The sequence below is a fragment of the Phycodurus eques genome, chromosome 8 (genome assembly GCF_024500275.1).
Source record: "Phycodurus eques isolate BA_2022a chromosome 8, UOR_Pequ_1.1, whole genome shotgun sequence".
Classification (NCBI taxonomy): domain Eukaryota; kingdom Metazoa; phylum Chordata; class Actinopteri; order Syngnathiformes; family Syngnathidae; genus Phycodurus; species Phycodurus eques.
In genome coordinates this window covers 26,742,926-26,769,926 of record NC_084532.1, presented here as the reverse complement: position 1 = coordinate 26,769,926, position 27,001 = coordinate 26,742,926, and the positions used below count along the sequence as shown (strand labels likewise).

At 40.8% G+C, this 27,001-nt stretch overlaps 1 protein-coding gene and 1 non-coding gene across 6 annotated transcripts; one reads left to right on the top strand and one right to left on the bottom strand.

The window, feature by feature from the left end:
* Positions 1–27,001, bottom strand: tprg1 (tumor protein p63 regulated 1). Of its 5 annotated transcripts, none has more exons than XR_009769012.1 (8): positions 26,858–27,001; positions 26,610–26,786; positions 24,195–24,286; positions 17,298–17,474; positions 7,789–7,942; positions 5,590–5,798; positions 1,853–1,918; positions 213–1,768 (listed from the first exon to the last, which is right to left on the bottom strand). XR_009769012.1 is itself a non-coding variant. In XM_061683231.1 (7 exons), exons 1-6 carry the CDS (start codon positions 26,870–26,872, stop codon positions 5,604–5,606), a joined length of 810 nt encoding a protein of 269 aa, XP_061539215.1. In that variant the 5' UTR covers positions 26,873–27,001; the 3' UTR covers positions 1–1,918; positions 5,590–5,603. The 5 variants fall into 5 exon arrangements, 3 of the variants coding, with proteins under 3 accessions (XP_061539215.1, XP_061539214.1, XP_061539213.1); XR_009769013.1 differs by having other exon boundaries at positions 552–1,103; XM_061683231.1 differs by having other exon boundaries at positions 1–1,918.
* On the top strand, positions 17,548–17,619 carry trnah-gug (transfer RNA histidin (anticodon GUG)). Its single transcript has one exon. It is a non-coding gene; the product is annotated as a tRNA-His (tRNA).

Sequence of the window (27,001 nt, the reverse complement as noted above, 5' to 3'; positions counted from 1 at the left end):
CAAATGTTTTTGTTGTTTTTTGTCAGTCCGCCGCCACAAACCGCCACCCGATGGAGTGTACCGGTGGAAAATAATTGGGAGGAGGTGCAAGGCACACAGTGACGATGATGATGATGTAGCCGCAGGTAACAAATTACCTTGACAGACTGGAATGCAATCATTGGCTGGGAAAGTCACTATTGATGTGCTTTTGACAAAATAACATGTTACCAGTAAAAAGCAAAAGAACATACGAGGACAGCCAGTTCTTGTTAGATACGCCAGCCAATTAGTTTTGCAATATCAGATGTAATGTGCCTCCATGTTTTTCCACTGCGCTAACAACCCTCCTGCCTGCATGTTTTCCTGCGTTACTAGCAACTCTTCTGAATCTGTTTCCATTCTGCGAGCAACCTTTCTGCCTGTTTTTTCCTGCCCCTTTGGCAACTTTGTATTTTCTTGCCCGCTGAAGCAACTTTTGAGCCTGTGGGTTTTCAACTTCGCTAGCAACTCTTATCACCGTTTTACTCCGGTCTGTTGATTATGCACTGCAACGTCTCGTAGGGTTCTGAGTTCAATCTCAAGTGATTAGAATATGACGGACAGGTTTGGGCACGTAGCGGTCGGCAAGAGGGCGTATCCTCAGCTAACTAACAAGGAAATGACAAATGAGGATAAAGGACATTCACCTGTAACTTGTAAATCAAATTATAAACAAAAAACAAAATTAGTTCCATTTGGAGTTATGCGTTTTTATTACACGCTCGACGGCCATAACTTGAGACGTACTGTACGACTTATAAATCAGAAGGAGAACGTGGATTGCTATGATTGTGATTACGTAGCCTGAGGGCTGAAGCACATAATGATGTGTAATTCCGACAAAAAGAGCAACTGAGGCCACACAACACACCCACACTCACTCCTAATGGATGCGCGTACACACACAATTTAACCTATAAGGCTTTAAGTGCAAGTTATGTCACATTTGCATCGAGGAAAAGTGCTGACAAGTTAAATCAAATACAAACAACCTACATATATAATACATAGGTAGAGGAGTTGCTGCCGGATCAGGAAAAGCGTTGCTAGCGGAGCAAGAGACCGCAGAGACAGGAGATTTGCTGTGGGGGAAGGAAAACACAGACGCATAAGAGTTGGTAGTGGAGCAGGAAAACAAGTCTGAAAAGTTACCAAAAGGTTTAAGTGTTATAAGCAGAGCCGAAAACACACAGGCAGAAGAGTTGCTAGCGAGCAGGAAAACGGCAGCAGCGGCAGAAGAGTTGCTAGCGAGCAGGAAAACGGCAGCAGCGGCAGAAGAGTTGCTAGCACAGCTAGAAAACAGACAGAAGAGCTGCTTAAGTACATTTGTTTGAAAACAAAACAAACTCTCATATTAGAGTTGAATTTAAGAGCTGATAGCTAGCCATTTGCCATGGGTTTTTTGCTAGTATCCAAAAATCACTGGGAATCAGGTACTATGCCTTTAGTAGTACCAGTCATTAAAATGCACAAGAAATTGAAGAAACAAGGATACTCAAATATATTTTTTGTTTCCATGACTGAAGACTGTTAAAATTGAACTTTGATGCTAACTTTCCACTTTTGGGGCGTTCACTTTCATATGAATTAACAATTTTTTGAGGGCTTTTATGGATGCAGTCAACGTCGGCGTGGTGAACATCTTTTACAACATTGAAGAGGAGACGCGTACAAGACGTATGGACAAGGTGTTACGCTCGGGGCCAGAGCGAAGAAGAGAAGAGCTTGATCCCACATGAGACACAACCTAACTTGGGGAGGAAACAAGTTAAAGCCCCTCTTGCGGCCCCCTCGGGTGCTGACACTTGATACCAAGGGTGCTGAACTCTACCTGCTAACTTTGCCTGGTGGAGCTACAGCTGGACGACACACTCGTTAGGATACTTAACCTCGTTTCCTGCCAAGGGAGAGAGAGCGAGTTAGCGCCTGGAGTAAGACTTAACGCCAAGGCTCGACTTTGTCCACATTCAATTGAATTTGTCAGTCAGAGAAGTACTGCGGGCGCGGAACTCGGTAAAAACACGCTAGATGGTTAGTATAAGTGGGACAGCAGATTCCGTGTTAGTCAGAAGACAAAAACAGAGTGTCACTCATCAGAAACACACAAAGTCTGGGTGAAAATACACAACAAACAGTTGTATGCTTGTGATCTCGTGGCAGCTCAATGTTTAGTGTAAGAAGATAGCCCAACAAGAGACATTGTCCAAAAAGGCACAAGATCCATGAAAGAATACACAATTGTATGTTTGTGATCATGAGGGCACCTCCATGTTACGTCAGTGGCTACTGTGTTAGTCAGACACAAAGTGTCACTTCGTAAAAACACAAGTTCCATTTAAAAACAAACAATTATACGTTTGTTATCACAAAGCCGGCTTAATGTTCAGTTAAGGAAGAAAATTCGCTGTCTTGTTAGTCAGAAGACACTAACAGCATCACCGAGCAAAAACACACGTTACATGTAAAAAAAACAATTGTATGCTTGTGATGAGGCAACAGTTCAATCACAACAAACAATTGTATGCCTGTGATCAAGAGTTGTCTCAATGTTTCGTGTAAGTGGAAAGAAATATAGTGGTATAGTGCATATACAAACAGCACCACATAGCAAAAACACAAGTTCCGTGTAAAAATAAAATCAAAAAATACAGAACACAATTGTATGTTTCTGATCATGCGGCCGGCTCAATGTTAAATAATCAGTTTGTGAGACAGCGTCTACCATGTTAGTCAGAAGGGACAAAAAATAACTTCACTTACTATAAATATAAAAGTACTGAACAGAGCAGCACGAAGCAAAACATGCAAGGTGTGGGCAAATAGGCAAAAAAAAAAAAAGGTATGTTTGTGATCACGAGGCAGCTCAATGTTAAGTATCAACGGGACAGCAGCTACTGTGTTAATCAGTTCCAAGTTAAAAAGAAATACACAACACAATTGTATGTTTGTGCTCACGAGACAGCTCAATATTTATTATAAGTGGACCTACTACTACCATGTTAGTCAGAAAACAGTGTTACCTTGCAGAAAGACACGTTTTGTGTGAAAATGCACACGAAACAATTGTATGTTTGTGACTACTAGGGCGCCCCAGTGTTAATTATCAGAGGGGACAGAGGCTACCGTGTTAGTCAGAAGACACAAACAGAACATCACCTTGTAAAACCAAACACAGTTTGTGGGTGGGGTGGAGGCACAACAAACAATTGTATGTTTGCAATCAGAATACCACTCAATGTTAAGTATCAGTGGGACAGCGGCTACACAGACCATCAACGTGTAAAAACCAGGTTCCGTGTAAAAAAATCGCAACAATCAATTAATTCTGTTGGTGAGTGGGATTTTTTTTTAACCTTATATAAATTCAATATATTATTCAATAAGTTAGCGAAAGTCAAGCAACAAATCAAGTTGCAAAAATCAAGAACAAATGTCTAATCTATATAGTGATCTGCGAATACCATTAACATTTGCTTTGCTGTAACAAAATACCGGCTTTGTCCTTCCCCCAAAATCAAATAAAACCAAAGTAGAAATGTGATGTTACAATAGTGCCGGTCTGTATTGTCATATTATGCCAAACAACAATTGTTTATGATGCCCTCTGTTGATTTGCAGTGTAAACTACAACGCCTGAATTGATCCCCAACATATCGAACCTCTTAAGTAGTACATTTTGACGTTACTTTAAAACTAGAATTTTAACAACCAACAAAAGTGTTAAGTGTAAATATAAGTCAGTGAGGTCATTCAACAAAAAGACAAATGATATGTAAAGAAGCAATACGCTCAAGATATTGAGATGGTTCAAATGTAAAAGCACGACAGCGGCTGCTGTGAAAATCAGAAGACAAATGGTGTGTCGCCAAGTAAAAACACACAGGCGCTGTGGAAAAATATACAAAAACACAATTGTATGTTTGGCATCATAAGTCCGCTCGTTAAGCAGTTGCCCCCGTTAACTAGATGAACTTGTATACTGCACATAGAAACGGAGCGTCACGCAGTCAAATCTTACAAGTACCATGTAAAAATACACAACTGTATGTTTGTGATTAACGTAAAGTAACTGCAGCATGAGTCAGAAGTCCTTGTACACTGCACGTAGAAAATGAATATCACACAGGAAAAACTGGTAAACTAGGGACTTTCCCGTGTGGATGCATCATTATCTCTCTCTTCATCTAGCCAAACATGCAAGTTCCGTGTAAAGGTACACAACAAACAATAAGTATATTTGTGATCAGGAGAAAAGCTTATTGTTTGCTATAACGGGGACAGCAGCTGCCTTGACTGTCAGCAGACACACACTCAGCATCACCTAGTGAAAACACAAAAGTTCGGTGTAAAAATACACAAACAATTGTATATTTATAAAAATAAAGCTAAAGTGACAGCGGCACCCTCCGGTCTGCTTCGGGTGAATCTCCGAGGAGGTTGCGAACGGTGGCGCTGAGCGGCTTTTTTAACTGAGACACCGAGAGAGGAAGCAAGGAGTCCCGTTGCGCGACAGAGAGACAATTTAGCATATCGGTGCGGCGTCAACAGTAGAGGAAGAAAGCTCGACGCGAGCAGCGCTGGGAGAGCCGTCACCCAAAGTCGATGTGAAACTCAAAGAAAGCAAAACAAAAGTGTCTAAGGTGCGTTAAAGTTGGCCTTCTCTGGGTCAGTTTTTTTTTTTTAAATATATGAAAAATAAAAATAGGACCAGCAGAAGAAATTTTATCCCAATTTTTTTTTTTTATTTCTAAAACATGTTTTTTTTCTAGATTGCAACTTTAAAACGGTTCAATTTGTCTCGCAACGTAACAAAAACTAAAAGGGTAACGGTCTCCTCTACTTTATATATTTTTTATTATCATTCTGAACTAAACCATTATTTGGCGAGTACATTACATTTTATTATTGTAATTCTTTTTTGATGAGTAGTTTTGCTGTATAGCACATCCCTGCATAGTCACAGTTTGGAATTTGGTAATTAAGATATTCACAGGATTGGCTGGCAACCAGTTCAGGGTGTACCCCGCCTCCTGCCCGATGACAGCTGGGATAGGCTCCAGCACGCCCGCGACCCTAGTGAGGAGAAGCGGCTCAGAAATGGAAGATATTCACAGATTTATTTAGGGAACCCATCCTGTTATTCACAAAAAAAAAAACCCACTCACCTATTCACCATTTTCGTGCTCAGTCCAAAGCCCCCCAAAAAAGTATTGCTTTGCCCAAAAATAGAAGTACTGCTTTGCTGCAGTCTTGTGGCATCTTGTTGCGAGGAATTATGTTGAAGTGAGTTGAGGAGCTTCATGTAGCGCATCACTGCCATCTACAGACATCTGTAGGCAATTACAATACTTTTTCGGTTTTCGCTATTCAGGGCAGGGCTTGGTTCCTATCCTCTGCGAATAGTGGGGGTTCACTGCACAGTACATTTGTTTTGTAATAATTCTAAAGTAAACCATGCCAAAATTGTTTGGAACTGACGAGTTGTTTTGGTCACCATCCTAGTTCGATTCCTTAGTCTACACCTGTCCAAACAAAATGGCAGCAAATTGAGGACATTAATTAAAGTACCATGAAAGCCAGGCCTAAAAGCCGATGTTTCCGCGGGCCACGCTGTAGCCCAGCTTGTTGGTGTTGCCCAGGAAGGACATGAAGCCCATGTAGGCCTTGATGCTAATGCTCTGATTCAGCAGCAGGACACCGTTGGCCTTCCCGGGGACCGGCTTGGCCTGGTGGGCCTTCTGCGCCGCCTCTTTGAGCTGTTCTTGGAAGTTCTCCATCTGCAGACAAAATGGCTGCAGGGTCAGATATGACAGAAGACGAGGAAATCATTCTAAACAGAGATGCTACGCTAACGTCGCTTAGCTGCTAAGTCAACTACTTCTTGTAAAGCTGGCTAGCTCTGTATTTTTTAAAACAAAGCTTAACGCAATAGGCCTATATAAATGTGACAACTAGGAGCAAGTTGCTATCTTAGCTTAGCAGGCTAACCGTTGATAGAAAGTAGGCCTCACCATAGTAGCATAGCATTCGCATTTTGGATGACCGAGCCTGCATTTATCCAGGTTTGCTTGGGCTTTTGAACACAGGACACAAACAAAAAAATCCCTCCAAGCTATTTGTAGCATGTAGCAGGCCTTGTTAGCATAGCTGGCTAACCATAGATAATAATTGGGCCTGGCGTTCCTAGCATGACATTAGCATTTTTAGTTGATGATCTTACGACAGCATTGAAGGGGAACTAAACCCAAGATGTCAAAAGTTTCTGTTATATTTTAAATGTGCATATGTTCTTCATCTGATGCCATTTACTAAAATTTAAGGGGAATTTATTCTAAGAAAAAATGTTTAACGCACATTCACTGCCGACGTAACTTTCGGTCTGCGGCTGATGACGTCTTCCCCCAACATGGCGCTGCGTGTACATTGATGAATTATTCCATTTCATTTTTTATTCCACGAACGCAATATTCCTCAGAGTACCATGTTTTGACGAGTGCTGGCACATACAATGTAGTCTTGCAAACAAAGAATGGGGTTTCGCTCCCTTTTAAAAGAGTTAGTTGACACAAGTAAATGGGACTTCATGGTGAAAATGTCTACAATGACTTGGCCGAACAAATCATCTCCTCCTCCTCCTACCGGAGCTGAAATGTTGTGACACGGCTGAAGTGCAATGGCTGTGATTGCTCAATTCTTTTCTCCTCATCATGCGAAGTAGCGCAATTCCTCGCCTTGGCCATGATGAAACCGCCGCGTAACTTTGTAATGCATCACCGTTTTGGTTTTCAATTTCTTGTCATATTCCTCGATTTTAGAGCGAATCGTCTTGAAAGATTAAAAGGAGTGGATATCTATGAAGAAGTTTATTACACAGTGGACATATTCAAAATTTGACTTAGTTATGTATTTTTATTCGTATTTGAATGCCCTTTGTTGGTTAAATGACTCATGGAGAATTCCAGAATGTTTGTTTTATCAGACATGAATCATTTTGCCCACATAAAAAAACATCTCATCACACTGTTATTTTCTTTTTTATGACCCAATAGAATAGTTGAGTGCCTGGTACACGCCTTTCTTACTGAAGCATAAAAAGAAGACTGCAATGTGCAAAACCTCTGAGGTGGCTGGTGATTCGTTCGTATTACAGAAGGGAACGGGAATTTTTCCTAATGGGAAATAACACAAATGAAACTGCCTGCATCTGATCCTACAATCTGTACAGGTTGTGTTTTACGTAAAATTGTAATATTATTAATAGTCGTAGAATACGTGAACCACTGTTCATCGTAAAAAGGAAAGATGTCACACATCTAATGCTTTAAACGTCTGTCAGTAATCATACATGTGAAAAAGACGTTAACAGCTGTTAATATTAAAATGTAAAAAAAGTAAACCAGAGGTAATTTTAATAACAGGAAAAGTGAATCGCTTTGCTCACTTTTGGACATTCTTGTGTTAATAAAACAGTACTTTTCAGTACAACAGTACTAAACAGGACTTTAGGCAGCAAAATTCTTCGAAGGCCATGGTTATTTGGTTAACGTTCGTAAACATCGTATAAGCGCAAAAAAATTAGTCAACCAACAAAGAAACGGCAAATGAGGGATGGGACGTTGCAAAAAAAGGAAATTAAAAACAAAAGGTAATCCTTTGATGGGAGTGTTTTCCCAAAATATTGAAATCAAATTCCAAACTCTATGGCCGCGCGGTGTTCGGACTTTATCGCTGTACTTCACAAGCACATTGTCGTCGATCAAAACTTACATTGCAAATGGTAGCAAAGGCGTCACTGAGCTTCCTCACGGGATGCTCTGTGAAGGTGATGTAGGGCAGGTCGGTGGCAAAGGGGTTCCACCAGGAGACGAAGGACGGCTCCCTCAGGCGGTCCCAGAACACGCGCAAGCCTTCGCCATCTCGGCTGATTACAAAAGACAACATATGTGTGCTAAACATCATGCGAAAATATGATATTAGAATATTTGGAATTACTTCATTTCCGCTACGTCATTTAAGAGCGCCACCAAGTGATCCAGTGCGGGAATGTATAGGATGGTCACTAAATATAAAAAAATAAATATTGAAAAATATTGCAAGATGTGTGAGAAGCTGATAAGCTTAATCAGCATTCTGACATCTACTCTTAAATTTTTTTATTTTTTTTTTTAAGCAAAAAAATAGTTGTGGATTATAGATTTAAATTAAGTAGCAAGAAAAGCAAATCCTCTTCATGTTCGAGTAAAAAAAGACATACAAAATATATACTGTAGCAGCCCTCTGATGTGCAGTCTGTATTCTTTAAGTCATCAGTCCTCACGGTTTCCCTACAGGGGACAAGCAGATCTGTCGGTACTCAATGGCAACAGCGCCCTCCGGGGCACGCTCATGATGTGAGCATGATCTCAGACTAAAAGCTAATCAACAGCGTGTTCGTCATATTCTGTCTTCTGTCTACGTGCTCATTTTTAAGGGTAAAATTCCAAAGGTTTTAATGAAAAAGCCCTGGGGCTACTTCTTTTCTAGGCTAGATGAAGCGTTCGATGAATGAACGCACGCAGTCAAAAGTCTTTGAAATGTTCCTCACAACTCTGCGGGATGTTTGTCCATCAAATGTAATCTAGGCCTGACGCTTAATCAGCGTAATATCGGAGGAATACGCTACCGTTGTTAGAGGTTCACAGTAAGTTCAAAACTCAAGAGCAATGCTACAATATTTACGATGGCGTGACGGTTGTGCTTGCAAAAAGTTTACTTCAAAAGATGACTAAAAGCCTGCAGCTAGCATTGTTGACTAGAAGTTATGCAACACTCATATAAATACGAGTTTATTAATCGGTTAGATCAGTGTTGGCGCACCCACTCTTCCCTTCAAATACGGAACAAAATGTAAAAACAAAACTGTTTACAGCCAATAAGTCATTGTGTCACGCAAACCTCCAAGGGAAACGTTTCTGAATTTAATCTCGAAACCTAGCCCTAACCCCTAAACACAAACCTGAAACAAACTAACCTCTAAACTTAGCCCTAACTCTCTAGCACCTAACCGTTAATATTACTAACACTTAAAATCGCTCTATTTGACCCTCATACATAATACCTAAATTTAGCCCCATAAATTAACCCGAAACCTAAAACTTAACCCCTAAACATAACCACAAAACTGAAGCCTAAACCAAACCATAACAACTAACTGTCTAAATCTAGCCCTAAATCAAACATCTAAACCCTAGATTTAACTATAACCCCCTAAATTTAGTCCACCCTAAAATCTAGCCCTCACCCCAACACTAGCTCTAACCCGAGAACAGAACTGTATACCCTAATGCTGAAGCCGAGACCTAACCCTAAAAACTAACCATAACACTAACCATAAGTCCTACTCTAAACCTAGCCCTAAGCCTGACATCTAAAATCAAAACTTAACCCTAACACCCTGACCTAACCCAATCCTAAACCCATTCCCTAACCCCTAAACCTATCCCTAACTCAAGAACAGAACCTTAACCCTAGCACCTAACCCTAACATCTAAACCCAACACTGGCACCTTAACCCTATCACTAATCCTAGCACCTAAAATCATCATCAACAGAATAGAAATTGTGGTTTCACATCACTTCCTTGGGGACTAATCACATTTAGAGCTATAGGAGTGCAAACTGGTAAAGAGTTGCATGAAATAGAGATGAAAACACCAGGATGAGGGCGATTTCCCAAGAGTCTGGATATCTATAATGATCTGTCATCGGGTTATGGGCTCATTTTACCACAGAACCTTGCACAAGATTAAATCAAAAGACCCCTGAGGCTAAACAATAGTGACGCTAACTCGCAAGCCTATGTTGCATTGGGCAAGGGAGGGGCCGCGTCATCGCGCAAACTATCCAGTTGTGTTTACAGAAGAGCTTTTAACAATGACAATGCCGCACAGGAACATTTTGTGCAAGGGGGAGGAAAGAAAAAGGTGGCACAAAGGCAAAGCCCGGCCTCAAAAGACTGATTATATTTCCTCAGAGACGAGTGAGGATGGGGGGTTAGGTGGGTACACATTGGCCTTTGTGAGCGCACTGAGCTATGGCCCTCGTGTAAATGGGGATGTATATTATAAAAAAAAAAAAAAAAAAAAAAAAAGAGCTTTGTGAATTCCACAGGTAAGCTATCAACGGTGAGCCAGACCAGCCCAAACAGGCAGCAAGCAGGGCAGGGCTTTTTTCAGCCAGAGGCCTAGGACGTCTTCACTGGCTTTATGTGGGAGGGTGCCGGGGATTTGGACTTTCACTGCGACTGAAGAGACAGCCTTGGCCTCTGGCGCTCTGTGCAAATTAGAAATAATGGAAGGATGAATCTAAAATGTGAATTCATAAAATGCTGATGGACTACATGAAAGTAGTCTGGGATCTCAAGTCTAAGGCTCAACCAGCGCAGGGTGCATTCAACCTGCCATCTTGGATGGACTATAGCTTTCAAGTCAGCCTGAACACAGAGCTGATATGTATTTATCTTCTTTTTTCTTTTCTTTTTTTAAAACACATTTCTGCAGGCACACGGCACCTTCAGTTTGACGTCTGATGGCAAGTCATTAATGGGAACAGTTGGACAAAATTTCTTGGATGAGTGTGCTTTTGAAGGACCCCTGGAAATGGCTGATTTGACGCTAAAATGGGCACTTCAAACCAAAAAGGCAAACTTCCTTTTTCTTTTCGGGCATGGCTTCTTGAGACTTTATTGTGGGTCGACTTCTTGTAGACATGCCTACCGAATTTCATGTTGCATGGTTCAAATTTGGTAGCAATCCGAAAAAATATCGAGCACAGGTTTGCCTTTGAAGAAACATTTGCAACGTTTCAAACAGAATCTAAAATCTGTGCTTCATGTGTCTTTTCGGGCTCGGGTTCTTGAGACTTTTTGCGGGTCCACTTGTGACAGATATGGCTACCAAATTTCATGTTGCCAAGTTAACCTGTCTTCGGGGGCTGTGTTTTTTTACTCCTTCATCTATTTGACTTTCGACTCCATGACCTCATGATGTCATCCTTCATCCAACACCTGAAGGTAGGAAGGTGAAGCAAGTAAGGAAATCCACCCTTAACTGACCTCTCCTAAAGCGCTCCACTTAATCCGCAGTGTGCATATACACCTAGAGAAACACTGTATCCTGAACTCGGGGCGAGTGATGGAAAAAAAATAAAAAATCCTCCTGTGGGCTTTCAAGCGCTTTGGACGCGTAAATCAACACGCAAGATAAATAGAGTGCAGCTCCAGCTGTCATGGCAAGTGTCCCACATTGTCTCGGTGCGAACAAACAAATGTGCGCTGATTGCTCAACAGTGCCTGAAGCTTTGTCAAACACCCATAGGTGCATACATCCAACCGAGGGTGTGGAGCGGTGGCCAGAAACAACACAGGCAAAGAAGCTAGCCTGCGATTAGGGGTAAGGGTTAGGATTAGGAGTTGGGGTTAAATTTAAGGGTTAGGTGACAAGATTAGGAAGGTTGGGGTGAGAATTAGGGGTATGTATGAGGTCTATGTTTTGGGATAAGGGTTGAGTTTAAGGGATAGATGCTTCATTTAGGCATAGGTTTGAGGGTGAGTAGTAGGTTAAGGGTTACGTTTAGGGGTTAGTTGTAGGGTTAAGTTTAGGTGTTAAGGCTAGGTGCTAGGGTTAGCGTCAGTTTAGGGGTTATATGCGGGGTTTAGGGCAGGGGTCACTCCAATGGTGCCCCTGGGGCACCAGATAGCCCCCAAGGACTGAATGAGAGACTGTCCAATGAGAGACTGTGTCCAAACCTTTGACTGATAGAGTAGATGAATATCAATAATTATCAAGTAAAATTAATGGTAATTTGAGCAATTTGTTATTTCAGAAGTGTGTATCAAACGGGTAGCCCTTTGCATTTATCAGTACCCAAGAAGTAGTTTGAAAAAAGTTGCCGGTCCCTTATTTAGGGGTAAGCAATAAGTGCTAGGATTTGGGCTAGGTCCTAGGGTTAAGTTTTTAGGGTTAGATGCTAGATGTAGCGTGAGGTTTAGGGTTTAAGTGTTGGGATTAAGACAATGTTTAAGAGTTATGGTTAGGTGCTAGGATTACAGCAATGCGTGATCGGGGTCAGGCTGAGAGTTTGGGTGCCATGGTTGGTACTCAGTTAAGAGGTTAGGTGTTGGGATTAGGGCTGGGTTTCTGGGGTAGGGATTCGGTTTAGGAATGTGCCAGGCTTAGGGTTTTGTTAATGGGGTTACATTCAGGGGTTAATCGAATCTCAGTTTCAGGAGGAGCAGTGTGTTTTTTGTCCTGGCCGTGGAACAGTGGACCAGCTCTACACCCTGGGCAGGCTACTCGAGGGAGCATGGGAGTTAGCCCAACCAGTCTACATGTGTTTTGTGGACTTGGAGAAGGCGTTCGACCGTGTCCCTCGGGGAGTCATGGGGGGGGGGGGTTTCTGGAGTCTGGGGTACCTACCGAACTCCCTGATACGAGCTGTTCGGTCCCTGTACGACCGGTGTCAGAGTTTGGTCCGCATTGCCGGCAGTAAGTCGGACTCGTTTCCGGTGAGGGTTGGACTCCACCAAGGATGCCCTTTGTCACCGATTCTGTTCATAAAAGTTATGAACAGAATTTCTAGACGCAGCCGAGGCGTAGAGGGGGTCCGGTTTGGTGGCCTCAGAATTGCATCTCTGCTTTTTGGAGATGATGTGGTTCTGTTGGCTTCTTCAAGCTGTGATCTCCAACTCTCACTGGAGCGCTTCGCAGCCGAGTGTGAAGCGGCTGGAATTAGAATCAGCACCTCCAAATCTGAGACCGTGGTCCTCAGTCGGAAAAGGGTGGCGTGCCCTCTCCGGGTCGGGGATGAGATCCTGCCCAAAGTGGAGGAGTTCAAGTATCTTGCGGTCTTGTTCACGAGTGAGGGAAGAATGGAACGGCAGATCGACAGGCTGATCGGTGCAGTGTTTGCAGTGATGCGGACTTTGTATCGGTCCAATGCGGTAAAGAAGGAGCTAAACCGAAAAGCGAAGCTCTCAATTTACCGGTCGATCTACGTTCCTGCCCTCAACTATGGTCACGAGCTGCGAGTCGTGACCTAAAGAACGAGATCCCGGATACAAGCGGCCGAAATGAGTTTCCTCTGCAGGGTGTCCCAGCTTTCCCTTAGAGATCATCCGGGAGGGGCTCAGAGTAGAGCCGTTGTTCCTCCACATTGAGAGGAGCCAGATGAGGTGGCTGGGGCATCTGATTCGGATGCCTCCCCGGTGAGGTGTACCGGGCACGTCCCACCGGGAGGAGACCCCAGGGACGACCCAGGACACGCTGGAGAGACTACATCCTTCGGCTGGCCTGGGAGCGCCTCGGGATCCCCCCGGAAGAGTTGGATGAAGTGGCTGTGGAGAGGGAAGTCTGGGTGTCCCTGCTATAGCTACTGCCCCTGCGACCCGACTTCGGATAAGTGGTAGAAAATGGATGGATGGCATTCAGGGGTTAGAATTGAGTATATGGGGTAGATGCTTGGTTTAGAGGTTATGTGTTAGGGTCCCAAACTGCTCTCGAGGTGAATGAATTTAGATTGGTACACCAGGAACATCGCATATTTATTGCTCTTGATTAATTTATACTCTCCTGCATATTCAGAAGTTAAAGCCCTGTGCACTTTGTGGTTTTAGGAATGTAAATGTTTAATGTTGCTTGCTTTTGGAGTTGAGTTGAACTGTTGCTCTAATATGTCATCATATTTTATTTACTATTGCATCTATCAAATGAGGTCAAAGCAGGTATAGTGTCAGTAAGGAGGAATATGGATCGTGATCTTGCAGCGTAAAAAAAAAAGGGTGGATGCACCCTTCATGTATATGTAACAAGCAGGCTTTTTCCACACTGGTGCACTTTTTGCTAAACTACACAAAGACATAATAAAGTTTTGTGGAGCACCAGCGGCCTCTGCTGGCCCGAGAGGGTTAGAACAAAATGGATGGAAACATTTTAACATTCCTAAAAGCGCTACAAGTATAAAGACAACAGTATATAACAAAACTTGAATAAAATAACACTACACACGGCGTTCACAAAAATATGGTGACATTTGTTTGGGTGAAAACACTAAATTGTCCCCGAGAATCGTTTGTCAAACCCTGACTCTGTCTTAAAAACACTAACCCATGCTTAAAACCCTAATTTGAAACGCTAACTTGAAACTTTACATTTGAAAATCAAACCCTTATTTGAAACTGTAACGCAGACTTTAAAACCTAATTTAACACTCTAACCCAGATTATAAATCCTACTTTGCAACATTAACTCTGGTTTGAAACCCTACTTTGAAACCCTAATATATGACTGCTTATAACAAGGCTCATTATTCTGATGAGCTCTTACAGGACTCTGCTGAGTGAACGCAAGAACTCCTTGTTGGGCTTAAACCAAGAGGCAGTGCAGTGCGCTGACATTTGACGTTTTGATTCCTTTAACAATTACAATCAACACTCACATTTAAATTACAAGAACAGAAGTAATCAGTGTAGTAGTAAGAAATATGAGTTTAATTCCCTCTGGTGCTCTTGTTTAAAATAAGGATCTTCTTTAAGCTTTTAGACAGAATGACGTGCGGGGTAATGAGCGAGTCTAGACGGCATTTAAAACGTCTTTGAGCACCACCTGCATATGTGCACATAAATACAAAACGACGATGACTAAAAATACACGCTCCCCCTCAGCACTTTGCACTGGAGTCGTCCAGGATGCGAGGGGGGCGAGTGGGGGGGGAAATGAGTGTAAACAAAGTCTGAGAAGTCTTTGCTGTGATGTGATGATGACTAGCCTTGGAACACAGTAGTCAGTAGTAGATTTGAAACCCTAGCCCTGTCTTGAAACTCCAATTTGAAAAACTTACCATTATTTGAAACCAGAACCCTGGCTTGAGACCCTTTTTTTGAAACCTTAACCTAGACTTGAAACCCTCATTTTAAACTCTACCCCTTGCTAGAAGCCCTACTTTAAAAACCTAAATCCGGCTTGAATCCCTACTTTGAAATCCTAACCGTTGCGATTGGCTGGCGACCAGTTCAGGGTGCACCCCCGCCTCTCGCCCGAAGATGGCTGGGATAGGCTCCAGCACGCCCGCATAGAGCGGTACGGAAAATGGATGGATGGATGGAAACCCTAACCGTCTTGAGACCCTACTTTCAAACCCTAACCTTGACGTGAACCCTTCTTTGGACCCTAACCCAGGTTTGAAACCCTAACTTTGCAAACGGATCCCAGGTGTGAAACTCCCTTTTCAAGCTGGAACTTCAAACCCTAACCACATCTTGAAACTGAAATTTAAATAACCTCACCATTGTTAGAAACCCTAACCAATCTTAAAGTCCTAAGTTTGAAAACCTAACCCTTTTTTGAAATCATAACCCAGATTTGAAACTGAAATTTCAACTCTAACCCAGGCTGGACCCATACTTTGAAATCCTAACTCTGTCTTGAGAAGACACTATGAAGCCCTGAGTCAGGCGTGATACTGATTTCAAATACTAACTTCAACATGTATATGAAATGAAAATCTGAATAACTGAAATAAATTGTGTAATTTTTTGAGAAGCAAATCTTTTTCTTTAAATTAGTAGTTTTATGAGACTAACAATGTACTTGTTTTTGAGAAAAACAGAAAAAGTCTTATTTCATGAAAATACAGGGTTTTTTTTCAAGAAAGAAAATGAACAACACAAATATATCAAGTGTATTTTGTAATCTAGGAAGCCTCTGGCTAATATTCCATGGCTCTGTGAAAAACTGAAAAGTCACAAAATTATAGAATAAACGTGTTTTTTTTTTTAATAATAAAAAAAGTTAGATAAAACAGTTCTATTTTGGACATTATTATTTTTACAATAATAAAGTCGTATTTTGAGGGGACAAAAAATAAGTCAAAATTTTATAAGAATAACTTTTCCTGCAGATCACTTTCCCGCCAAATAAGAGACGGTGACAGTGACCTCGTCCCAAAATGAAGAGACTTCCTGTGGGATGAAAGAAGAGAAGAGCGAGTACGTCACCCTGGCTTGGATCTGTCTCTCTCCCTCGACTGTCCCGTGCGTCTTCCGCCGACACTTTTATGTATAATTTAAGGGAATGCGTGTGAGATAAAGCCTGGAATAAAGACGACGCTCTCTAAGCTCTTCACAGCACATTACATTTTATTCATCAAATTAGCCGGCGTCGCTCGGCTATCCCCCGAGCCGCCTTGAAAAAGGTTCACATCAAAAGGGCCGCGTTCGTTTTAGCCGCTAATCAGCTAAGTGACAGCTCCAAGTGACAGCTCTGCACTTCCGACTGTTCCAGAAAAAAACAACAAAAAAAAAAAAAAACCTCTTCACGCTCTTGCGACGCCTCGTTTGAGCTGCGCTAACCCGTTGACGCCGTGCGCCTCATGCCGCATTTGTACTTGACGAGATATAAAAGCATCTTGCAAGACCAAAAGAAGGCTCACAAAGTATTAGGGTCACACTGAGAAAAAAATAAAAAAAATAATCATAATACGAGAACAAACTTGTAACTTTACCATAATAAAGTTGTAATCAGTCGAGACAAAAATTAAGATTTTACAAAACTTAATCTTATAAGAATAAAGTCGTATTTAATAATTTTCAAGGAAAAAAGTCAATCCCAGATGGGAATAAAATATGATTTACTCTAGAATTATGTCTTTATCTAATATTTATATTTCATATTTAATATAATAATCTTAAACCATATTTTCAAGGAAAAACAGTATTTCTTAAAAAAAAAGAAGAGTCATTTAAAAATTAAGTAGATTTTTTTTTGAGAAAAACATTTTAGAGGAAAACAAGCATTCATACTAAGGATACTGTACATCTGTACTCGGACTTGTAATTGTAAAAACGCTTTGATACTACGACACCGATACCACTTCACCAGCTTGACATATACCTTCCGAGCGGGAACCACGTCACCTGCGTGGTGATACACTACTTAAGGTAAATGCTAATGGCAACATTTGACTGCAAATTATGCTCTTCAAAATGGATGGTGAACTATTAGTTTGAGAGAGAAAGCCATTTTATGAAATTTTAAATTTTTTCATCAAAATGGCCTAATTTTAAAAGAATAAAGAGACTTTTTCTTTTTTTTACATTTTTAATTAGCTCCTAAAACCCAGCAAAGAGCTGACGTGTTGAAAGTGGGCGCACTAAGCTAGTAACAATGAGCCTGATGAGCACAGAGATGGTCTCAACTGAACCGTGGACGCGTGGGTGCATCTCCATTGTTGCGTTCACTTACTGAAGCACGGATTTGGGCGGGAAGCTGAAGCTTCCGTAGCAGATGCGATCCACCATGTTGAGCGGGATCTTCTGGATCTGCTCGCACTGGAACATGACAAAGTCGTATTTGCAGACTAGCAGGAAGTTGTCGGTGATGAGAGTCAGGCGCTCCTTTTCGTTGTTCCAGTGATCCACCCTGGTCAAACACAGTGTTTGCTTTTGGTTATCTTCATACAATGTCCACATGTGAAAGCATACTTGAGTAGCTCGCCGTGATCGTATAGTGGTTAGTACTCTGCGTTGTGGCCGCAGCAACCCCGGTTCGAATCCGGGTCACGGCAACTTTTATTACAGAATTTGTGTGCCAATGAACCGACACGTCACAGCTGGTTTGTACTTTTTTTTTTTCCAATGATGGCAATTACGTTGGAATCAAACAAGGTTGTTTTTGCCCCTCCCAAGAAAGAGTCAAAATATGAAATTATAATGTTTTATTTATTTTTCGGCGGCACGGTGGCCGACTGGTTAGAGCGTCAGCCTCACAGTTCTGAGGACCCGGGTTCAATCCCCGGCCCCGCCTGTGTGGAGTTTGCATGTTCTCCCCGTGCCTGCGTGGGTTTTCTCCGGGCACTCCGGTTTCCTCCCACATCCCAAAAACATGCATTAATTGGAGACTCTAAATTGCCCGTAGGTGTGAGTGAAAATGGTTGTTTGTTTCTGTGTGTCCTGCGATTGGCTGGCACCCAGTTCAGGGTGTACCCCGCCTTTTGCCCGATGACAGCTGGGATTGGCTCCAGCACGCCCGCGACCCTAGTGAGGAGAAGTGGCTCAGAAAATGGATGGATGTTTATTTTTCAGAGAATTGTCTTTTTCAATAATAAAAACAAATAAATATTGAAAAATATTGCAAGAATAATGCCAGAATCTTTAGAGAAAGAAGTTTAAAGTTTTACACAAAATGGGTATTTTTTTTCCTGAAAGATTATTTTAATTTTATGAGAATAAACTGACTGTTTTGGTAATGTTTTAATCTTGTGAAAAAAAGTATTATTTTTAGTGGAAAAAAGTTTTATCAGCAACAACATAAATCTTACAGGAAAGTTGTATTTTGGGATAAAGTGGAAATATTTCTTTTGTCATGCAAAATAAAGTCAATTTAATTTTATCATTATAAGAGATGAATCTCTTTTTTTCTCAAAAGGATTTAGAAAAAAAATCCTGTGTGTAAACATCCAAGTTGCTTTTAAAAAGTTATAAAAATGAAAATACAGTGACAATATTTGTATTTAGTCATATACTTTTATTGGTTTAAAAAAAAATGTAAAAAAAAACCATCAAAAAGTCAGGTCCTTAGGCCTGCCGTGCAACATAGCCGAAAGCGACTGAACTGGACAATGGCGGGAAAAAAAACGAAAAAAAAAAAAAAAAAAACACAGTAGGCAACAATCTGCCGAACATCAGGCGATTGACCCTTGCACATATAAACCAATTTGCTACAACAGAAAACATTTTGATGCTCTACATACAGCGTGTACTCTGATTATGTTTTTTTTTTTATTGAACTACAAACAACATGGCGCGCTTGTCAAGGAAGAAGCGATTTACTCTGGCTGCCGGAGCTATATTATCATTCAAAGAGTGAGAAATAAAAAGTGTGGATATTTCAGAAGTTGTTGGTTCCATTTATTGACTGTACTTGAACATTTCCACGACAGAGTCTCTCCACCATTTGCATTTTTATTCACAGGCAGATATGAAACTATAAATATTGTTAAGAATTATTGTAAAATTGGTATTGCTTGGTAAAGGCGGCGGCTGGCTGAATCTCTCTTTGCACCTGGAAACGTGTATTTTAGACATTATGGCATTTTTGATCGGCCATTACATCTGCTCTATTGTGACGCAGTTTACCGGCGACCAAAATTGTTAAATCGTCACAAAACCAGTGGCCGACAGTCGGCCACTCATGAAAAACTGTGGCCAAATCGGCAATGTCGCACGGTATGTGGCTGCGGGCCTTAAAAGAGCTCTTTATGTTCACAGTGAAAAGTCAATATTTAGTGTAACGTAAAACCGTAAAAAAAAAAAAAATCCATAGATGAAGAGCGCCTGTTTTAGCTGACATAGACAACCCTTAAGAACATATTACAAATCAAATCCATATTGGTTTATTATTAAATTGCATCAAAGAGTGTATGAAGGGAAATGTTAAAGTAAGTCTAAATATTAGTATTACATAGCTTTATTTCTCTTTAGCAACATACAGCACGAGCATGATGGCTACAGAGAACCGTATTTTTCCACTTCATTTTTACTAGATTAAGTGCAAAGGGAAAAGCAAGCACAAATTGTAGCAATTACCGGCAACAATCATTTGGTGAATGGGAAATTTTTATTTTATTTGTTTCTCCTCATTCTGGTTCTTCCGTTAATGGCTGAGACTTACAAGCGCTGACAGTATGACTGATGTTGTTTTGTCTGCTGTCTTCTCTTTTTACCTTTTAAAACTCTCTAATTGAACCTCGTCAAGGGAGGGAAATGACGATTTGTGTTTTGTGGAAGGCTGGAAGAAGACTCTACCGCTAGTGTTTTGTGCAAGAGGTGGCTTCAGGTTAATACAAAAAACATGTATTGGAGGGCTGCTCAATTATGTACTATGAAAGCTCTAAAAAATTTCACAAAAACGCCCATGGCAAAAAGATCATAAAGTATGCATGCCAAGTGTTTCTAAGGCTTTCGGTCTGTTTTTAACCAAGCAAATAAAGACAAGGAAATTAAGCAACTCACCTTTCAAAATTAATAAGTGTCTGCTCCTTTTTGCTGGCGTTTTAATAAACACAAAAAACACAGTTCTAAATTAGGAGGGTTTCAAATGCTCGAGGCACATGGCCACCTTGGGAAACACTACAGAGGAAAAAAAAAAGTCAGCGTGACAAGCTTTGACTTTTGAGGGCGACACAAAAAGGACAAAAGCATTGGCACACATTGGAATTTTACAAGGAAAATGCATATATATATATATATATATATATATATATATATATATATATATATATATATATATAAACTCAAACAGCAGTCAGCTATAACAAAACCAAAACAGACACCGACAAATACGTTTGAAAAAAGCCATGCAGTAAATAAATTAGACTTTACACCGATTTTAATCGGGCTGATCGTTATCGGCCGATATTTATGCTGATCGGCTTTAATGTCATAATTATCCGATCAATGACCTCATTGATCAGCTCCGCAGAAGACATTTACTCCGCATCGCCGCAAGCACAACATATTTGAATTCAAAAGCAGACAATAAAATGTTATGTAGCACGAACGGTTGAACGTAAACATGCCGCCGTTCTGTCGAATCATGCTCTGAAGTTTTGGTGTGGGGGAAGTCATTTAATTAAAAGTAAAGTAATTTAATTACAGTAAGTTAGCACCCATTATTTCTGTCATGTTGTAATGTTGGTTTGACCTGACTGATTAGAATACATGATCTGATGAGAGCAGTGATTTTCCAACCTTTATGGACACCAACAAACAAAAATGTCACAAAAAGTGGATACATTAATTACTGTATCTATGTCCTGCCATCTAAGCCATTTCATGTCTGTCACTATGTATCACTGGCATAAATAGAGGAACAAAGATACATTATTTATTATAAATATATTTTTTTGAGAAATTACGTACACAAGTATATACAGTAAATGAACAGGTCATTTAATAGACACATTCCTCCATCTTGTGATCGGATTGGTGATCGTTTTTTTTTTTTAAACTCGCTGATCGGTCCCAAAAATCCTGATTGTGTAAAGCCTAAAATAAATCTAATAAAATTAAAACATTTCACAGGCTTTCTGGTTCGAAAAAGTACAACCATTTCGTCACACGTCTAAGTGTGGATTCACATCAAGAAAACATGTCAATTCTTCCCAATATTTCCCACATTTTACTGAAGAATGCCTGACGGAGAAAGTTAGTCGGTCCATAAAATAAAACTTGTGTATTAAATCTGTCTATTCTGAAAGAGTTTGTGGTTCCTCCTTTCACAATTTTCTTGTTATAGTCTTTGTACTTGCAGCCTGTAGTATTTGTAACAGATATCCGTCTCGTTTCTCCAGTCCAGTGAGTGAGTTGCGCACTCCCAAAAAATATGGAAGTGGCCCACTGACGTAGCGCCACATTTCCTCCAACATTTACTGTGTTCGGCATTAACTCTGGCATAGCATTTTTCCATTTAGACTCCCTCCATTGATCAGAGTTGTATATTTTTGAGAAAAAAAAATCTTTATCTCATAAAAAGGTCTCAATCTTATGTAAATATGATATTTTTCTAGAGAAACGGTTGATTTTAGCAGAAAAAAAACAGTAATCTTACGAGAATAAAATTGAATTGAAATCTCTCTCCTTTCATGTCTTGTTAAAATGAACAACTGAGGCCACTAGTCCAACTTCTGATTGATTTAGGGCTGTGTCCCAATGCATTTGCCCTTAAAGCACAATCCTGTAAGGACAGATACCTTGAAGTTATCTAAAAGCTACCCAAACAAAAAATGCACACACTTCACAGCATCTTCAAAGCTCACAGCATCAAAGTGTCTCACACACATTTCATAGGACTTGTTGAACGCACACTAACTAAATTCCAGCCGCCAACCGGTTTGGTCAAAGCTAAAGTGACTTTATGGAATCTCCACTTGGCCCCTTCATTTTGTCAGCCTTCCAGTTTTGAAGTTAAAAAATATTCATGGTATGTCTGCAAAAAGTGGGCGCAACTGCAGACTAGGAAAGGCTATGTAATAGTGGTAACACCCTGAATGTATAACAACTGATGTCAAGCAAAAGGGAAGTTTTAACTTTAAAACTGACTATTATTATGGAATAAGAAACAAGAAACAAGGCAGACTGGACGAAACAGTCTCACAGCTATCTGGAACATAAATATAAGACACACACACACATACCCACAAGCTCATGCACACGCACACACTTTAAGAGTCCAAAGGAATGTGAATCATCATTTAAGGTGCATGTTTCCACACAAAAATTATTCTAATTTTTATTTTTTTTATTTTTATTTTTTTTTTAAATCAAGAAGCGAGGGAAACTGATTGGATCAAAAATAAGTCGTCCAGCTCCCTGGCACATAAACATACAACATTGTGGAGCGAGCACAGGTCAGCCTACTGGAATGCCGAAAGTAATTACAGACGCCGTCTGCACACATTATGAAGAAGGCAGCATAGGACGACCAACAAATAAAACTAACTCAGCCGCACACAACACTGTGGAGTGACCACATAAAAGGTCAACTGCTAATACTGTATGGTAGAGTTGCTTGGACCATCTAAAACGCTAACATGGGTTCGAAGACGTCGATGACATGAATAACTACAAGCTCTGCAGGAATCCAGCAGCTGTAAAAACCTTCTGAATATAGGACAACCCTAAAGGGGGAAAAACTGTATTATTTATAATTCAATCCCGTTTGCTCGGTCGCTGGGCCTTTCAAAGGTTTCCTGAAAGCTCGGAGCACAAGCGCTAACAACGCTAACGTCCGCCAGAGCACTCACTATTTTTAGCGTGTAATTTTTACGCCGTATTCAAGGAGTTCACGTAGGGCATTTTACCATAGTTCCTTCATCGACAGTAAAAATTAATGATCAATGAATCAATTAAAAACCCATTCGACTGACCAAAAACTGCCTTGTAAATTTGACACACCACAGGGAAGAGTGTTGTTAACAGGTATGTCAAATTTGAATGGGTTAAAATAATAATAATTTTAAAATGTTTTTTTTAAAAATCTGCAAGTATATAAAATGAGGTTGCAAAATAGAGCCAGCCCTTGAGCTGCAAGGCTGTGTGGCATGTCCGTTCTGTGGCTCTTTGCTGCTCGCACAGCCACACGCATCCACAAGCTAACTGTCGCCGTGTCTATTACACTGTTACATTTGCGTTCTGTCGCTGTTACGTGGACGCACACACAACAAAATTAAGTGAGACGGCGACATCGGACAAGCCGACGGCGTACTGGCGAGCTCGCTGGCTCGTTAGCTTGCTAGCCAGTTAGCTCGCAAGCTAGCACATGTAATAAACAGTTATCTTTCCCTGAAGTGTCTCTGTTGTGAGGCACCGGGCGGGGCACGGCTGTGGCGAGTTGGTCAGGCCCTAACGCACAGAGCAGAAATAATATATGCCTTTGTGTATTGTTGTATGCGCTCCTGCTCCGCATGTGTTAAAGTGACATTTGTTTGAAGGTTTATAATTACTGCAAAATCTATGCTAATGTTCTGTAGCCCAGCTATGGCGTTTCACATTATGTTCGCATTAAGCTAGCGGACTTTTGTTAAATGAAATTATATGGTTTGATGAGAGATTCTGGTGTTTAATTGTTTTGGTCTGTGTGTCAGTTTCACAGTAAACTTCAACCGTGAGTGACAAACAGCGTGAAGCTAGTAAGCTTTGCCTTTTATTTGAAGAACTATTCAAGTGAGAAAAGGGACTAAAGGGATACTTTAAAATGTGTTTTATTATTAAAACTATTTAGAAAAAAAGTTTTGTTTTCTATAGCACAGATGTTCACCAATTGGAGGTGGGTCTGGGATGTACTGATAAAAGGGGATTCACTGTATGGGGTGTTTTGTGTGTGATTTTGGGAACAAAAATTTTTATTTTTATTAAATTTTTGAATTACGCTTTCACATAACAAAATGTGGGAAAACGAAGCACTGTGATTAGTTTGCGGAACCACTGTGTGCCTCATATTTGCTTTTTGACATCATGTTCTCCGCTATCTTCCAACTTAATACTTGGATTAAATTGAAATAATGCAGGGGTGAGGGTTTAGGTCAACAGGAAGAGAGCGAGTGTGTGTATACGCGTGTGTGCGCATGTGTGATGAACTCACTCTGCCAGAAGCCAGATGCCGAGAACGTTGCCGTCGACTTGTGGATCCACTAGAACTTGAATCTCTTTGATGGCTTGGTGCAGTGTGCCGGGCTGCAAGGGAAAAGCAAAGACACACACACACACACACACACACACACACACACACGAGTGTCACTACAGTGGCTAAATGGTCCCCAATGACACCCAGCGTGTGTGAACGCAGCGGGTGGGGCGTAAAAAAATAACCAACTGTCACAGCGTCAAACTAAATAAACACATGGAGCCACTGGATCCTACGTTTTGCTTTTTTCCTGGGCTTTTATGGCAACAGCCTCAAAAGGGATTATTACAGGTCTCCTCCATCAGAAATCATTTTTCCCCTACTGTTTTAACCATAACATAGGTCAAAATGAGTCTGATCATCGCCGGCCGCCACCCTTGCGGGACAGAGGGGCTGGAAAGGGGAGTAGAAATGGAACCCTCCCACAGACAAACAAAAAATAAAATCAAAGGAACTATCCGGGGTGATTTGTCGCAGTGCCCACAGCTGCTTGTAGCACACCTCCACTGGACGCGAGTGAGGCAATGACCCGCTGAAGAGGACCAAGGTGGGAGGAGCATACCAAAGTGGCGCAAATGAAGAGAACGCGCGTTCAATGTGTATAAATAACCCCGCGATCAAACTCTCGCAAGGGACGAGTCTAACTGTTGCATCGAAGGATGTGACGTCACTATGAATGCTTGGCCACCCCAAGCTTCTACGCTAGCATACACTGTGATTTGGACCAATCAGAGCCAAGCTGTTTTCCATACTTAAATGGGGGAAGATGAGCAATCCAATCAGAGCAAAGCTCGTTTATATGTCGCATTATAATGAGAAATCCGTCGGTCTCAAATGCCAGGGTGACAAGACCAACTAGAATAGCTTGAAAAAGGACATTCTGGGCATTTCTAAACAAAATTATCATGCAAACTCGACAATAGGAGATCAAAGATTCTAAAAAAAAAATTAACTAATGGAAGGGGACCTTTAGAAGGAAAAGGTGAGAATTTTACCTTTTACTATTAACAATGGTTAAATTATTTTTACAGATGGGAAACCATCAAGAACACCAAGTCATTACAATTTGCCAATAGATTTAAGCCTGAATCTTCTACTGTCTAATCAGCATCTTGATATAACACACCTGTGAGGTGGATGGATTATTTGGGCAAAGGAGAAGTGCTCACTATCACAGACTTGTTGAACAATATTTGAGAGAAATAGGCCTTTTGTGTGGATAGAAAGGCTTCGAGTTCAGCACATGAAAAATGGCCGGAGCAAAATGTTGACTAATCAACAGGTGCAGCTCAATAAATCAGAATTAGAAATCTTCATGTATTGTTGTTGTCCAATGCAAAACCTCTTCATATAGATTCACTACTGTAAACTATTTTATGAGTTATTATTTTGATGATTTTAGCTTGCAGCTAACAAAAACCGACATTTTATTGTCCAAAAAAATGTTGCATAAGAAACCGTCAAAAAGATTTTAATACGGAAACGAGGTTGGAATAGGCCTTTTTAATTTATTTTCTTGTGTGAATGAATCTGTATAATTGAGTTGCAGTTTTAGAATTGCAATGCTAAAATCCGATTAACGCTCTTACAGTATTCAAATGTATTGAGATGCACCTGTATAGGGAATTACAAACATTTTTATGGGGGGCCTCGTCAATTACAGGCGGATTCAGTCTTTTTTGGCTTTTTCGTTGCCTTTTGGCCAGACTTGTACAAGAATACGAATCAGCCTCAACAAGGACTTTTCCGATAAATTCTACACTAAACCCAGACTGTTTTAATGTTTTCACCTTTTTGTTTCAACAGTGGTTAACTTCTTTTTACACCTACATGACAGTTAAATGTTGACTACGTTGTCGCTGTTCACCTTTTAAAGTTACGACTTGAGTGCTTTGTTGCTTTAATGTTATATTTATATTATTTCCTCTGGCAGAAAAAAAATCAAATAAAAAAAAATATTAATTTGTATCAAAATCAGAAAGTTTTCACATTTTCAATACTCATCTCCTACAAAAAATTCGGAAGATATGAGAAATGCTTATTCAATGGGTCCATCTTTCATCCTTTAATTCACCCCCCAAAATAAGTCAAAAGTCTAACAAGCAAAAGTGTAATGAAACTTCCTTGGCGGAGGTAATGAAGTTAGTTTGGGTGCTTACATTGTTTTTTTAAAGCAACTTGGAGCGGTTTCTTGTCAATAGAACACAATACCTGCACGTGCAGTAATTTAAAAAGGAGAGTTTGAAGGAAAGCGTTATTCAGCGGGGTTTGTTCATTTCAAACGTGACTACAGTAATAACGTCGCGTTTCTAACACATACACGCACAGAGGAAAAACAAACATGTAGTTTATTGTCAATAAATCACAATTTACCCTGAGAACGAAGAACTTCTTGACTTTAAACTGATTCAGAGAGAGCGGTGGCTCTCCGGACGGGTCTCCGAACTGACAGAGGCTAGCTCCGCAGTCCGCGGACGCCGGCTTCTCGGCCTCGCCGCCGGCCGCCTCGTCCGCCTGAGCCGCCGCCGCTGCCGCCTTCTCCGTGGAAGTCTTGAATCCATGAAAAGCGTTAACAATGGCGATTAAAAGCGACGCATAACAACCAAAGCGAATTAACTCACCTCCATTGACGACATAAAACAACCACAGGGAAAGTCAAGTTTCCTTCTTCGGTATCGAAACTGAAGTTTTTTTTTTGTTTGTTTTGTTTTTCTGGCTGGCAAATTTTCGAGAAGAGGAAGTTTGTAGCAGGTGCAGCGGGAACT

Coding starts and splice junctions, on each gene's coding strand:
- tprg1 (XM_061683231.1), bottom strand. Junction 24,287..26,609: donor AGAAGTTCTTCGTTCTCAGG/GTAAATTGTGAT, acceptor TTTCCCTTGCAG/CCCGGCACACTGCACCAAGC. Junction 17,475..24,194: donor GGCATCTGGCTTCTGGCAGA/GTGAGTTCATCA, acceptor GTGTTTGACCAG/GGTGGATCACTGGAACAACG.